General features: G+C 40.3%; 1 protein-coding gene across 1 annotated transcript; it reads left to right on the forward strand.

Annotated features, from left to right (window-relative positions):
• The first annotated feature begins 521 nt into the window (after positions 1-521).
• On the forward strand, positions 522-14,102 carry LOC139727717 (E3 ubiquitin-protein ligase ZNF598-like). The gene is made up of 6 exons (XM_071638696.1): positions 522-692; positions 1,576-1,821; positions 2,827-3,041; positions 7,196-7,431; positions 8,802-8,850; positions 12,380-14,102. Exons 1-6 carry the CDS (start codon positions 522-524, stop codon positions 13,998-14,000), a joined length of 2,538 nt encoding a protein of 845 aa, XP_071494797.1. The 3' UTR covers positions 14,001-14,102.
• The last annotated feature ends 327 nt before the right edge of the window (positions 14,103-14,429 follow it).

Raw genomic sequence — 14,429 nt, forward strand, 5'->3', positions numbered from 1 at the left:
CTTAGAAATTGCAATTTTATCACCTGACTTATTGAAACACAATCACATTTCTTTATTTCTTTTAGCTACTAGCAATTTACTCTCATAACTCCTAATTACCATCATTATCAATATTCACCATCATCATAACATAACGCGTTGAATTTACGTCATATTACTGGTACATCGTATGACGTCATAATAAAGGTTATTGTTAAAAACACGTGGGAGGGGCTGCTCTCGCTTCGGGTGTTACGACACACTCAGCAAGCAAGCAGGGAAGTTCCTCTAGATCTCTTCGGTTGCGGGTGTGCGCTCGCTGTCCCTATGAGAAGAATACGTTGTAATCATGCGCACCAAATGGCGGTACACGCGGTCAAAGGTTAGCGCACAGCAGGATCTATGTGTGTACGTGTGTGAGTCGTTACATACATGCGTTAAAATTGTCATTCACATCGATCTCTATTGATTGTACGTTTTCTTAGCTTGAAGGCTATTGCTTCTTTCAATTTTTCTCCATTTTGACCTCTCAAAATTTCACAATGTCGAAGACTACGGACAGTTTGGCATCAACGTGTGTTCTGTGTTGCCAGGCCATAAAAATTTATGCTGTCGGACCGTGTAATCACCACATCTGCTTTAAGTGTTCGACGAAGATGCGTGTCATATGCAATCAAATGTACTGTGCGGTGTGCCGTGCTGACATGCCGAAGGTATGTACTCGTGGTCCCAGCCGTACATTATGGTGTTTGCCGGATACGGATACTATAGGTTTGTCTGTGAGGTAAACTTTACATGCTAGTATCTAGACTATCTATTTGCCATGCCTGCAACAAGAAGCTCTAGACCTAGTCAAGATCAGCAAGGCAGAGGTAGTCGTATAGTCTACTATACACAATTTGCTCGGAGCAATAACGTATCAAGAATTTAAACTCTGTGGGCCGAGACAGACCGGGGAGAGCGAGAGGGACGGCCCAGATCAGGCGCTTTGTTCGGCAACGTACGCACGAACTGCCCGTGCCACGATTGGAGGAAGGGGGGGGGGGGGGGTTATCTGTAGGCATCTGTAGACAAAGTTCTCCTGGAATGTCTCCCTCCAACATGTCTGAAGAATCTCAACTGGAGTCGACTGTCATCGATGAGTGTCACTGTGTGCTTCGATGCACATCAGGATATACATACAGTGTACATAACATTGCTGGCATGTGGCCGTTGCCAACAAGTGCTATTCAAGTATTCTTGATTGTGGTTTTCAAATGTACTCCAGGCCAGTGGGCATTAAGTGAAGATTAATTCACGTGGACTACTCATGTTTCCTCACACCACCACCAGGTCGTAGATCTGAAAACAGATGGTCCCCTGGCACATTAATGTAGATCTTGTAGACTAGGACATACATTATGAATACACAGCTGACACACCTTTCAAATTGAAATGTGCATAAAACTAAAGCCTGTATGAGTAGTCCTATCAACTTTCCACCAATGAACTTGTTGATTTTGGGTGATCAATTAGTTCCAAACTGTGCCAATACGAAGTGAGGGCACAGCCACATTTACTCTTTCTTTTTCCTTTCTTTCTTCTTTTCTTTTCCAGGCAATATTCACCAACAAGGTCCACCTGTTTGATGGCATCATATCTCACAAGTATCCTCATGACCGCAAGTATGGTATCTTCTTCGCCAGCAGCTGGATCCAGGAGGAGTACAGGAAGATTCTGGCCCACAAATGCAACATCTGTGGCCTGAAGACACCGGCCTTTGCCACCTTCAAACAGCTGCAGGATCACATGCGCAAGGAGCATGAGCGCTTCTCCTGCAACCTGTGTGTTGAGCATATCAAGGTCAGCAACATACGCAGTTAGTCTCCCTCTGGGGACAGTTTAACGCTACTGTAGAGTGATTGGTAGGATCATTTTGCTGGTCAAAATGTGACAGATTGCATTTCGTGAGACTTCAAATAATGTGTGGCATGAAAAATAAAAGATGTTGAAAATAGTGGTCCACTGGTGCACACACGAGTAAGAATACTTTTCGATTGTAATAGGCAAGTAAGCATGTCTGAAGGGCTCTGCGGACAGTTTGAAGTGCACCTTGCATTGCCCAATAGAAATCAAAGTAACAGTACCGGTACATATTACATTAGAATGTTCGTATACATGTGTGTACATGTGTCCAATTTTAATGAGAAGGAAGTGAGCAGTTCCTCTGAATAATTCCTACCTATAACTTTGTTGGACAGAATTCTCTTAACTGAAGGAAAAATACATATTGTACCTCCACCAATGATTGTTTCTCCTATTTAACAGTTCTCCCATTGGATACAATTTGTAAATGATAGTTCTGCTCTAATACCAGACACAGTTTTGTCTTGAAGTACAGATTTAGGTTCATTCTTTGTTTTCAGAGGATTTTCCTTATTTTTGTTGTGTTTGAGCCAGCCTCTTGTTAAAGCATTTGTGTATGATTACTGTATACGCCATATATTTCGCGAGTCTAAATTTTCGTGAATCAAGACTTCCCAACGATTTCGCAAGTGGTAAAATTTGCGATCGTGGAGTCCTGTACTGAATGGAGAAATGCGTTCGCGTACAAGTGTACATGTACGTCATATTCATATCTGGATCAGAGTCAATATTTTCGCGTGTTTTTAATTTCGCGAATAGTAGCTGACTCGCGAAATTCGCGAAAATGAAAACCTCGCGAAATATTCGGCGTATACAGTAACTGTCTTGTATAACTTCAAAAAATTCATGAGCTTTGTGCATGTTTAGAGGCTTTCATGTACATGTATAGGAAGAGAAGAGGTGAGTATGCTCACTACTAAAAGTTGTCTTTCTCTGATCCAGGTCCTGTCTTCAGAGAGGAAGTTCTACAGCCGCAAGGAGCTGGCCCAACACCGCCGCTCTGGCGATCGAGATGACACCTCGTACCGCGGCCACCCCCTGTGTGAGTTCTGCGACGAACGTTACTTTGACAATGATGAGCTCCTTCGCCACCTTAGGAAAGATCACTACTTCTGCCACTTCTGTGAAAATGATGGGGTTACCAACCAGTACTATGGGTAAGCACAGACTGCTGAGCCTCCTTAAAGGGAACCCATACCCAAAGAGCAATGAGGATTGAGTGAAAGCAGCAACATTAGTAGAACACATCAGTGAAAGTTTGAGGAAAATTGAACAATCAACGCAAAAGTTATGATTTTTTTATTAAGTTTTGGTGTTGGAACTGCTGGATGAGGAGACTAGTAAAGGTTTTGACATATGAGTGGACAACAATATTAAGAAAAATGTGAAGAAAAATTCCACAAAATTCACTTTTCTAGGATTACGAAAGAGCATTTGACTAGCCGCGTTCAGAAAGCGGGGGAAACTTAATTGCTACCCATAACATATGTCAGTATCAAATTGATGGAATTTGTAATTTTCCTGAAAAATGAATTTTTGTGGAATTTTCTTCATATTTTCTTTATATTGTTGTTCTCTCATACGTCATAACCTCTAGTAGTCTCCAGCGGTTCCAACACCAAAACTTTAAAAATTCGTAACTTTTGCATCGATTGTACGATTTTCCTCAAACTTTCACTGATGTGTTCTATGAATGTTGCTGCTTTCACTCAATCCACATTGCTCTTTGGGTGTGGGTTCCCTTTAATGCAGCAGGAGTCTCCCTGAGAAATGTTATATCTCCTCATGTTGTGGCCAAGAATGTGAACACCTCCTTGTTGTGGGAGTTATTTTTAAAGGGATGGTAAAGCTTTGGTGTAGAGGGGGCTTCAGGTTTCCAATTTTTTGTGAGATAATGAGAAATCTCCTAAGAAATATGAAACGGCATACAATTTTAAGAGGAATTCAAAGTTTATTTGATGAAAATTGGTTTTGAAATGACCAAGATATCTGTATAGTAACAGTGTTTTACTTTATTTCTTGATATCTCAGCCATTTCAAAACCAATTTTCATTATGCCTCCGCCACGAAGTGGTGCCGGAGGCATTATGTTTTCGGGTTGTCCGTCCGTCCTTCCGTCCGTCCGTCCGTCCGTCTTTCCGTCCGTCCGTAATGAATTTTGTGGACAAGGTAACTATCAAAACCTGTTGAGGTATCCTAATGAAACTTGGCATGTATGTGTATTAGGGGGTGAAGTTGTGCCTATCAACTTTTGGGTGCACGTGCTCAAGGTCAAAGGTCAAAAGGTCAAGGTCAAATACATAAAATTTCACTATTTCCACCATATCTATGCAATGCCTGAAGATATTTTCTTGAAACTTAGTGTATACATGTATTACCCAATTTAGATTCTCTGGTGAAAGTTTGGGTCATGAGGTCAAAGGTCAAAGGTCAAAAGGTCGAGTAAAAGTATTAAAACGTCTTTTTTTTCTCTGTAAATTGGAAAATTGTTCAAGGTATCTTCATGGAACATAGTATATATACATGTACTGACTGGCAGTGATTATCTTGAGAATGTAGGGTTCATGGGGTCAAAGGTCAGGGGTCAAAGGTCGAGTGCAACACTTCAAAATTTTACTATTCCCTCATGTTCATGCAATGCCAGCAGGATTATTATTTTTATGCCTCCGCAACGAAGTGGCCGGAGGCATTATGTTTTCGGGTCGTCCGTCCGTCCGTCCGTCCGTCCGTCCGTCTGTCCGTCCGTCCGTCCGTCCGTACGTCCGTACGTCCGTACGTCCGTCCGTCCCGTTTTGTTTTTGTCAATATCTCAAGAACCGTGTGGTGGTTTTACATCAAACTTGGTATAAGGGTATATCCTTGGGGGATAATACTTTGTGTGGATTTTAGGGTCACAGGGTCAAAGGTCAAAGGTCACAGGTTATTTTGTGAAAAAAATTGAAATTTCATGTTTTTTTTCCATATCTCGCAAATGGTTCATGGTATCTTCATGGAACTTAGTATATATGCTCGTACCGATGGGCAGTGATTATCTAGGGAAGTTGGGGGTCATGGGTCAAAGGTCAGGGGGTTCAAAGGTCAAGGTCAACTCCTCAAAATATCACTACTTTCCTTAAAATGCAATATGCCTGAAGGTTTTTTTTAAACTTGATGTATGGCATGTATTACCCAATATATATTTTTGGGGAAGTTTCTTGCCAAAAGGTCAAAGGTCAAGTGAAAGTGCTAAATTGCACTTTTTCCTCCATATCTCGAAAGTAACTCAAGGTATCATCATGAAACTTACATATTTATGCATGTTCAACCTAACAGTGATTCTCTTTGGAACTGTGAGGTCAAAGGTCAAAGGCCAGGTTTAGATAATGCTATTTTCCCATTTGATACTGAAATTATACTTTTTCTCAATACCTTGAAAATTACTCAATGCATAAACTTATAAAAGGGTCAAAAGTCAAGTAAAAATCATCAGTTCCCCAAATACCTGCACTCTGACATTTTAATCATTCATCCAATTGAACCTAGTTCTAGGAAAGTGAACATTCAGCACATTTGTGTCAAACCTGTCATTTTGATATTTTGCCAATTGTGTGAAACTGTCATCACACATTGTCAAGACATTGTACTATAGACCTATTAAGAGAACCATGCATTATGGCGGAGGCATATCAGTAGCCATAGCGATATATCTAGTTTTTTAACACTTGGTGTATGCATGTGTAACCTAATAGAAATTCTCTGGAGAGTTTTTTTTCTTTTTCTTTTTTTTTTTGCCTCAAAGGTCAAAAGGTCAAAGATCAAGTGAAAGTGCTGAACTAACTTTTTCCTCCATATCTTGGAAGTGGCTCTATTTATCGTGAAACTTACTGCATATTTATGCATGTTCTACCTGAAAGTGATTATCTTATGAATTTTAGGGTCAAACGCCAGATGAACATGGTAACAATTTACTATTCAGTACAGAAATTGCACTTTTTCTCCATACCGGTAACATGAAAATTACTCTGCATAAATGTATGAATTGGTCAAAGTCAAGTTAAAGTCCTTAAATCCCCATATACATGCTCTCCTATTCATCCAATTAAACCAAGGTCAAGGAAGGTGAACATTCAACACATTTGTGACAAACTTGTCATTTCAATATTTTGCCAGTTTTGTGAAAATGTAATCACACATTGTCCACATGTACTATCTAGACCTATTAGGAGAATCATGCATTATGGCGGAGGCATACCAGTCGCCGTAGCGACATTTCTAGTTAAATAAACTTTGAATTCTTCGTGGAATTTTATAATTTTTAGTATTTCATATTACTGGTTTCTAGTTATCTCCCCAAGAGTTCAAATCTGAATGCCCATCTCAGCCAAAACTATACCATCCCTTAACCCACTGAGAATTATGTATGTAAAACACAAGCATTTCCCTTATTGTTCTGAGGAACTATCCTGATTCTGATATATGTTAGCCCTAGTAAATGTTCACTTATTTCCAGGAAGTAAATGTCAGTCTCCACGAGGACATTTGTTCCAGTATTCTTCTTCTAACTGTCATTATTACAATTATTACCACTGTCATCATCATTACCTCTTTTTTTTTTGTCCTAATAGTTCGCAATGTTGTCATTTCGTTGCAAAATGATTTTGTAGAACGAAATGACTGATTTCGTGACGAAATAGGCCATGCGACACTTGGCGCTCCATACAAATGGTTTAAACCATGGTTTCAATTGTACCACCTTTGTGAACTCAGGCCTTAGGGTTGTTTTACCTGTGAGGTCAGAACGAGACTAACATGCATACTAGTTTGGAGCTCAAGACAGATGGGAAGAAATGGTCTTTGCTGTTCTTCATGCATGCGTGATGTTTTCAATGCTTTTTCAATTCTGGATTTCTTTGTTTTTGTTTTGTTTTGGTTGTATTCTTTTAGGGGAAGGAGCAATTTAATTCCATTGCAGTTATAAAGAACACTAAAGCTGAAATCAACATTACTTATGTTGTTACATCGACACAAGAAAGTCTAGAAATGGCGCAAGAATTTGTGTTCCATACATACATGACCAATTGAACTTTAATATTACTTTATAAGAAATCATACAGGTGTATTAATTGCTAGCAATGCTTATTTCGAACTTCAGCTGTGCATGTGCAAAATTTTACATACAAGATATGATGAAAACTTTGAACTTTGCACATGCATGTCCTCATACTCAGTATTACTGGTATCAGTAAACTTGATAGTGAAAGTGTATTGTACATGTTGTAATTACCTTAATATGCAAAATGTTCAGCACTCTTTCTCTCTCTCTGTATTGCAGGGAGTACCCAGATCTAGCAGATCACTTTCGCTCTGACCACTTCCTATGTGAGGAGGATGGCTGTGTCCACGAGAGATTTTTAGGTGCCTTCCGCACCGAAATTGACCTCAAGGCTCACAAGGCCAAGGTCCACTCGGGCAAGATGACCAAGCTGCAGGCCCGCCAGACCAGGCAGGTGGGCATCGAGATCAACCTGCCGCAACGTCCCCGTGAGTTCACCAGGGATCACAGAGATCGTAAGCTCACATTTGTTTCCTATCATTTAAAAAAGAAAATGCTTACACAAAGGGTGCATTAGAGCACTCTCCTAAAGCGAAGCAAACCATACCGTACCTGAACTAGAGGACTGCTCGAACGTTCCTAAAGTGTACCAAACCGAACTGAACCGAGCCAAAAGTGGCTCACCTCCCGATGTGCTCCAAAAGGGTACCAAAAGTGTACCAAAAATTGACATGTGAAGAATGCGCGTAACATGCGCATACGTCATAATGCAAAGAGTTCATTCTCTTTGTTCAGGACCAGCTTGCCTGGTGAATGACCCTGTTGCTGCAAACATGTGACCCCCTCTAAAAATAACTGAGGTACACTTTTTTCACAGAGTGCTTGAACGCACGAAATCTGGCACATCACTGTATGGTATGCTTTGGTTTGGTTTTTGGTTCGCTTTTGAGCACTGGATCGCTTGCATGGAGAGAAGAAGAAAAAAAAAAGTTGGAAATAACGTCAGGATAAGTGAAACTCACTTTTTCACCTTTTTTGAGTCCTCACGTAAAGTCAAGAGGTGTGACTTTTTGTTTGTTTTGTGATGTATACATATATGTATAGTTAATACATTGAAACTAATACTCTTATGTCACTGGTAAAAATGTGTCAAATTGTACAATTCTGGAATTTTCTTATGTTACATCAAACTTTGAGGAGTTGCCTACCATTTAACTAGTTTCAATTTACTCTATTCCTGAAAGCTGACCAGTTCACCAGTTTCATCTGCAATTTTTGGATTTATAAAACAAAATGTGCTGTCTTCACAAACTGAGTTTCTCACAATAGCCAGTATATGTAAACACCAAGGCCCGAATTCACGAAGGTGGTACAAATGAAACCATGGTTTAAACCATGGAGGGCCAAGTGTCGCATGGAATGTTTGTTACGAAATTGTTCATTTCGTTGATAAAATGATTATTTTGTAACTAAATGAACATTTCTTCCACGAAATGATAATTTCGTTAACGAAACTGTCATTTTGTCAACGAAATGACTAATTCCGTGCGACACTTGGCACTCCATGGTTTTTGTCCATGGTTGAAACCATGGTTTCATTTGTACCACCTTCGTGAATTCGGGCCCAAGAGTACAAGATACCATCTAAATTTCAGTGTGCTTTTCTTGTAATTCTGTCATGTAATTATACCATTTTTTTTTTCATCTCCTTATGCATTCTTATTATATATTATACCATCATTCATTACAGCAAGAAACACTTGTTTGTGTGTAAAGGCATGTATGCATCTGTCTTTCTTTGTATCAGCCTGTGCTTTGCTTTGATAGAAATGAATATTGTAGATATCATTGATTTGTGATTTTTTTTTTTTTACTTTTACTGTAGGGCCATATGGTGGAGGCGGCAGAGGAAGAGACAGAAATTGGCGAGAAAGGTGAGTAGTAGTAGTCAAGGCGCTAATTCCTGTAAGAGGCTTAATTAAGGAGTTCGTTCAACCCACCCCGCAGAAAAGGTTTGACCAGACAAGGTGGTAGATGGGACCTCCATGAACATCCCCAGGTAGTATGTGGTTCCAAATTGTGGTGTCAGTAGAATTTTACTGGCCACTTTTCATCATGATTTGTTGGAACAAACGAAAAAGAGTCTGCGCACGCCAAGACTATTACACGCACCACTAGCACTGCTACAGGCGCCAGTGCCAGTGCTGCGTGTAGTAGTCTTTCTAGCGCACATATACTTTTTCTTCGATAAACAAGGGTTTTGCCTGCAAACTAACTTTTCACGCGAAGCTGGGTTCGGTGTAGTGTAGTTTCTAGCCGTTTTTATTTCGTCTTTATTTCAAGAGCTCCAGTAAGCCGAGTGAGAGCGCATACCCGGTGATTGTGACGACCGAATCGCAATCACTGGGTGTGTGCTCTCACTCCACTTAGCGCAATATATACAGCGGGCTTCTGCATAATACACAAGCTGCAACTCAGAGAAATAAAGACGGAAAAAACGGCTAGAAATTAAGACTAAGGTCGGTAAACGCTTGTTGCTATTTGGGGCACTGAAACAACAAACTCACACAGTTTTTGCATTTATTTCATGAAGAATTCATCAAAACTGCATAAAACTATAACCATGTACATGTTGCTAGAGATGTCATCCATACAGTGGGATTCATTGTAAGTTATAATATTGTGCATGGTTACCATGGTAACCGGATGCCTTAAGGTGACTGGTAGCCCCCAAAATGCCTCCTGCTGCTGCAAACATTTTTTTTTAATCTTATAGATGCAATAAAAAAACACAAAATTTTTTATTGTTTTTTGTTTAAAAAGTTTTCCCTGTTGCCATGGCAACCAGTATTATCCAATCAGAATTTAGTTGTCAATAACTCAAAAATTAAAGCCCATAATTTCAAAAAGCATTCCTTCCTTCTGCATAAAGTGTACGACATCAGGTATATGTGAAGAATATTTTGAAGCATTCTCAAGTTACAGCAAAATTTTTAAGCAAAGGCATAATAAACGGACATTGAAAGAAAGATATCATTTTCGAATAGTAAAATGCATGAAAAAGTTGCATCCGTCGTACTTTCAACACAAATTTGACTTAAAAGCATAGGCAAATTTATATAGTTTTTAATAATGTATGGACACAAATTTCCCTTAAAAATAAGATGAATACAGAAAGCAAAGCCAATATTCTATAGTAGCTCTTTCGAGTATTTACAGAGCAATGGTTATTCAAAACAATCCTGGAAAAGAGCAGAGGAAAGCAATTGATTGTTTATGTTCTTAAAGGAAGTTTATTCAAGAATACCGATAAATTCCTTTCTAAAGAAGGAATATACACGTGCGTTGGATTATCCATCAAAGAATTAAGCGTACTTTTGTGTTCGTTAGCTATTGTAAAAAGAAAAAATATATATACATATATGTATGTGTATATATATATATATATATATATATAGAATAAAATGAAATTTGCATGTAAATTTTATTCAAAACGTGCAGTAATGAATTAATGCTGAGGAGAGAATGAGGGAAAAATCTTGGGCGTCTTTTCCCTTTTTATCCAGACTAATTTTACAGTGTAGAACTCATCTACAATGAGTGATGTGCACGAAAGGCAAAAGAAACAAACCTGTCTAAATTCCACATATTTTTGGGAGTTACCAATCACCTGTAGGCATCCGGTTACCATGGTAACCATGCGCAATATTATACCTTACAATGTATCCCATTGTATTGCTGACATCTCTAGCAACATGCACATATATAGTTTTAAGGCGTTTCGATGAATCCTTCGTGAAATAAATGCAAAAACTGTGATAATTTTGTCATTTTCAGTGCCCCAATAGCGACAAGCGTTACCGACCCTAGTCTTAATTTCTAGCTGTTTTTATTTCGCCTTTATTTCTCTGAGTTACAGCTTGTGTATTGTGCAGAAGCCCGCTGTATTGCGCTAAGCCGAGTGAGGGTGCTTGCTCAATGATTGCCACAAAAAACGGTTTGGGCGTCACAATCGCTGGGTATGCACTCTCACTTGGCTTGGTTCAACTCGGAGAAATAAAGACGAAATAAAAACGTCTGGAAACTACACTACACCGACCCAAGCTGAGCGTGAAAAGTTAGTTTGCAGGCAAAAACCGATGTTTGTCGCGGAAAAAGTCTTTGTACGCTAAGACTATAACACGCACCACTGGCATTGGCGCCTGTAGCAGTGCTAGTGGTACGTGTAGTAGTCTTAGTGTGCGCAGACGCTTCCTCTAAGAATATGGTCATGTCGCAACTAAAATGGCCTGTAAAATTTCATTGATACCACAATTTGATATCACATACTACCTAGGGGTGTTCCAGAGGGTCCAACCGACCACCCCATGCAGTCAAACGTTTTCTGCGGGGTGGGTTGAACAAAGTCATTTTTTCTGGGTCGCTGCGCCTGGACTATAGAGATTGCTTCTTACTTTTTATCACATCTGTTTGTTGATGTCAGACAGGGGATTGTTACAGAGAGGTCAGAAGATGTTTGATGATTTATATCAAATCATGTGTGAATGTTTTAAGAAACTGGTGATTAAAGGACAAGTTCACCTTCATATATACATGTGGATTGAGTGAATGCAACAGTATTAGTAGAACACATCAGAGAAAGTTTGGGGAAAATCGGACAATCTGTTCAAAAGTTACGCATTTTTAAAGTATCTGCACAGTCACTGCTGGATGAGAAGACTACTACAGTGTATGATGTCATATGCGTACAACGGTATAAAGAAAATAAAAAGAGAATTTCACAAAACTTCACTTATTGAATAAAATGCACATTTTTTCGACTTGTTGCTGACATATGTTAAGGGTATACATATGTATTATTTCCCCTGCCTTTCGAAAGAGAGAAGTCAAGTGTTCTTTTGTTATGCGAGAAAAGTAAAAATATGTTGAATTTTCTGTATTCTTTCTTTATATCGTTGTACTCACGTGATATCACAAGCTATTGTAGTCTTCTCATCCAACCTTGAGTGAGGAGAAACTTAAAAAATTCATAACTTTTGAACGGATTGTCCAATTTACCTCAAACTCTCACTGATGTGCTCTACTGATATTGCTGCATTGACTCAACCCACATGTCTATGAAGGTGAACTTGTCCTTTAAAGTGTCGGGGGTGGGGAATGATTTTGTAACGTTTCTGTAACGTTGTGTTAGTTACAAACATCTCTTTATTTTTGTGTGTTTCTTGCATGAACTTTTATTGATTATCTAAGAGTTTGATGTGATTAAAAATTCAACATATTTCAAATTATATAAAAATAAAACATTTGGAGGACAGGTGGAATGCTAATTTTGAAGCACAGGTGGAACTAGGACTAGGTACCAATTAACAATGCAATACAATGCCATACAAAATTGTACAACAATGTTTTGACTAGTACATGTATAATAATTAATTGTCCTTTTTTTTCTCTCTTTTTCTGAAGGGAGGACAGAGATACTGCCAGAGCCCTAGAAGCATCCTTGCGTGATACTTTTCAGAGAGATGAAGAAGATAGAGACAGGCGAGATAGACCAAACAGAAGAAAGCAGAACGACGGAAGAGCTAGACATGTGCCTGACGAGGAGAGGCAAAAGCAAACAGCAGCAGCGGCGCGACCGGAATCCCCAACGGAAATCTCACTCCCTCAGCGAGAGACAAGGCGAGACCGGAGGAAAAAGGAGGACAAGGAAAACAAAGACATAGCGCTTGATCTATTAACAGTGCCAAGTGCTTCTTTCATTAATGATACAAACTCTTCTAATTCATATAACAACGAGAAGGAACCACCCGACACTGATAGCTTCCCAGCCCTAATGGAGCAGACAGCAACCGTTTTACAAGGGGCTGGAAATTGGAATAAGGGTAGCGTGCCAGATAGGGCCAAAGACTTCCCAGCTCTGGGAAATGGTGATGGAGGAGTTGATTTGCCGTTAAATGTTGCTGCATCCGTCAGCTTGTATAGCTCGCTAACGAGCAATAACCCAGCAAGCATCGATATACAGCCTATTTCATCCGAACCCACTGCATCCGAGTCAGGGGGTGGAGAGGAGGAGTTTCCCACCTTGAGCTCCATCGCTAGCATGCTGGGCGGCACCGTCACTCAGAAGAAAACCAAACATAAAAAGAAGAAAAATAAACCTGCTTCCGACGCAAATCTAGAGACAGAAGTAAAAACTACGATGGGCAACTCTATTCCAAAAGAAACAAATGTTAGAACAGATACTGCAGAGGGTCAGAAAACTATTACCTCAAGAAGTGCCCACATAGCAACAGCTCCTAAAGTAGAAGCGACCTCTAGCAGTCAAGGCATGAGCAGTTTGCTGACCATGTCCAGTTCTCTCACACCTGCTCTACCTGTCACTTCTTCGCGCCCACCGCCGGGCTTCTTGCCATTTGCGTCACTGGCAGCAGCTCTTCCGACCGCTCCTGCAACCGCCCCACCTCCAGGATTTCCCGCCCTCCTAGGCCAGTCAAACATCCAGAGCACTAATTCCAACTTCATCCAGCCACCCAACTTTAAAGAGCGCAACAGGGAACTGGTCCAACGGATTCAGGAGCTGTGTGTTGGGGATGATGAACTCTTTGCTCAATTCAGGCAGGATTCTGGCAGTTTCCGCCAGGACCTGATAACTGCTAAGGAGTACTACCAACGCTGCGTCCAGACCTTGTCCAAAGAGAACTTCCATAGTGTCTTTGAAGAGCTGGTCACCTTGCTCCCAGACCTCAAGAAGCAGCAGGAGCTCATGGCCGCCCACAAAGAGTTCACCACGCCCAAGGCTCAGCCCCAGAAGGACAAGGTGCTGAAGATCAGTAACACCAAGCCCACAGCATCGTCGGCGGCGGCAAAGGCAGGGAAGAAGGGAAGTGCGTGGAAATCGACCAGCATCAAAGCAGGGAGCAGCCTTTGCTCTGTCTGCTCACAAGTTGTCTCCACCAGAGATATGGCCGGACATATGAATGTTCACGAGGACTTTCCAGCGTTGTCAGCCAGTCGCGCCAAACCGACACCCATGGGTACAGCTCCAGTGGCATGGGGTACTGGCACATGGGGTAGGGGAAAGTAAATCCTCTCTTCACACCTAAAAAATATTGATATTTCTGAATCACATTATATCAGGATACATTGCAGGTCATGTCATGTTTGTATGTTTGAGGGAATTCCTATGTCATGGCAGGATATTTTTTTCCCTTTTTTGTCCCATTGCATTATACCAATGCTCACTGATGAAGTGAACTTTCCTGAATTTGGGGGGGGGGGAGGATGTGAAATGTTTGTGTAAATGGATTCATTTTTTTTCTACTGTATTCTCAGGTGTAGGGGAAAAGAGGACAGGATCAATCCTCAACAGGTGTCAGAGATACTATGGATATTATAAAATCTTGGTGGTATTCTGGAATATGGACATAACATGATAGGTACCTCCCCTCTTTGATGTGATTTTGTGGGTTTTTTCCAACTTTTTTTCTTTGTTTCTTTATGTTTGTGAGCTTGT

Source organism: Diadema antillarum, unplaced genomic scaffold (assembly GCF_040938485.1).
Source record: "Diadema antillarum isolate AM-2024a unplaced genomic scaffold, OU_Dant_1.0 seq00000146_RagTag, whole genome shotgun sequence".
In the NCBI taxonomy this organism is placed as follows: domain Eukaryota; kingdom Metazoa; phylum Echinodermata; class Echinoidea; order Diadematoida; family Diadematidae; genus Diadema; species Diadema antillarum.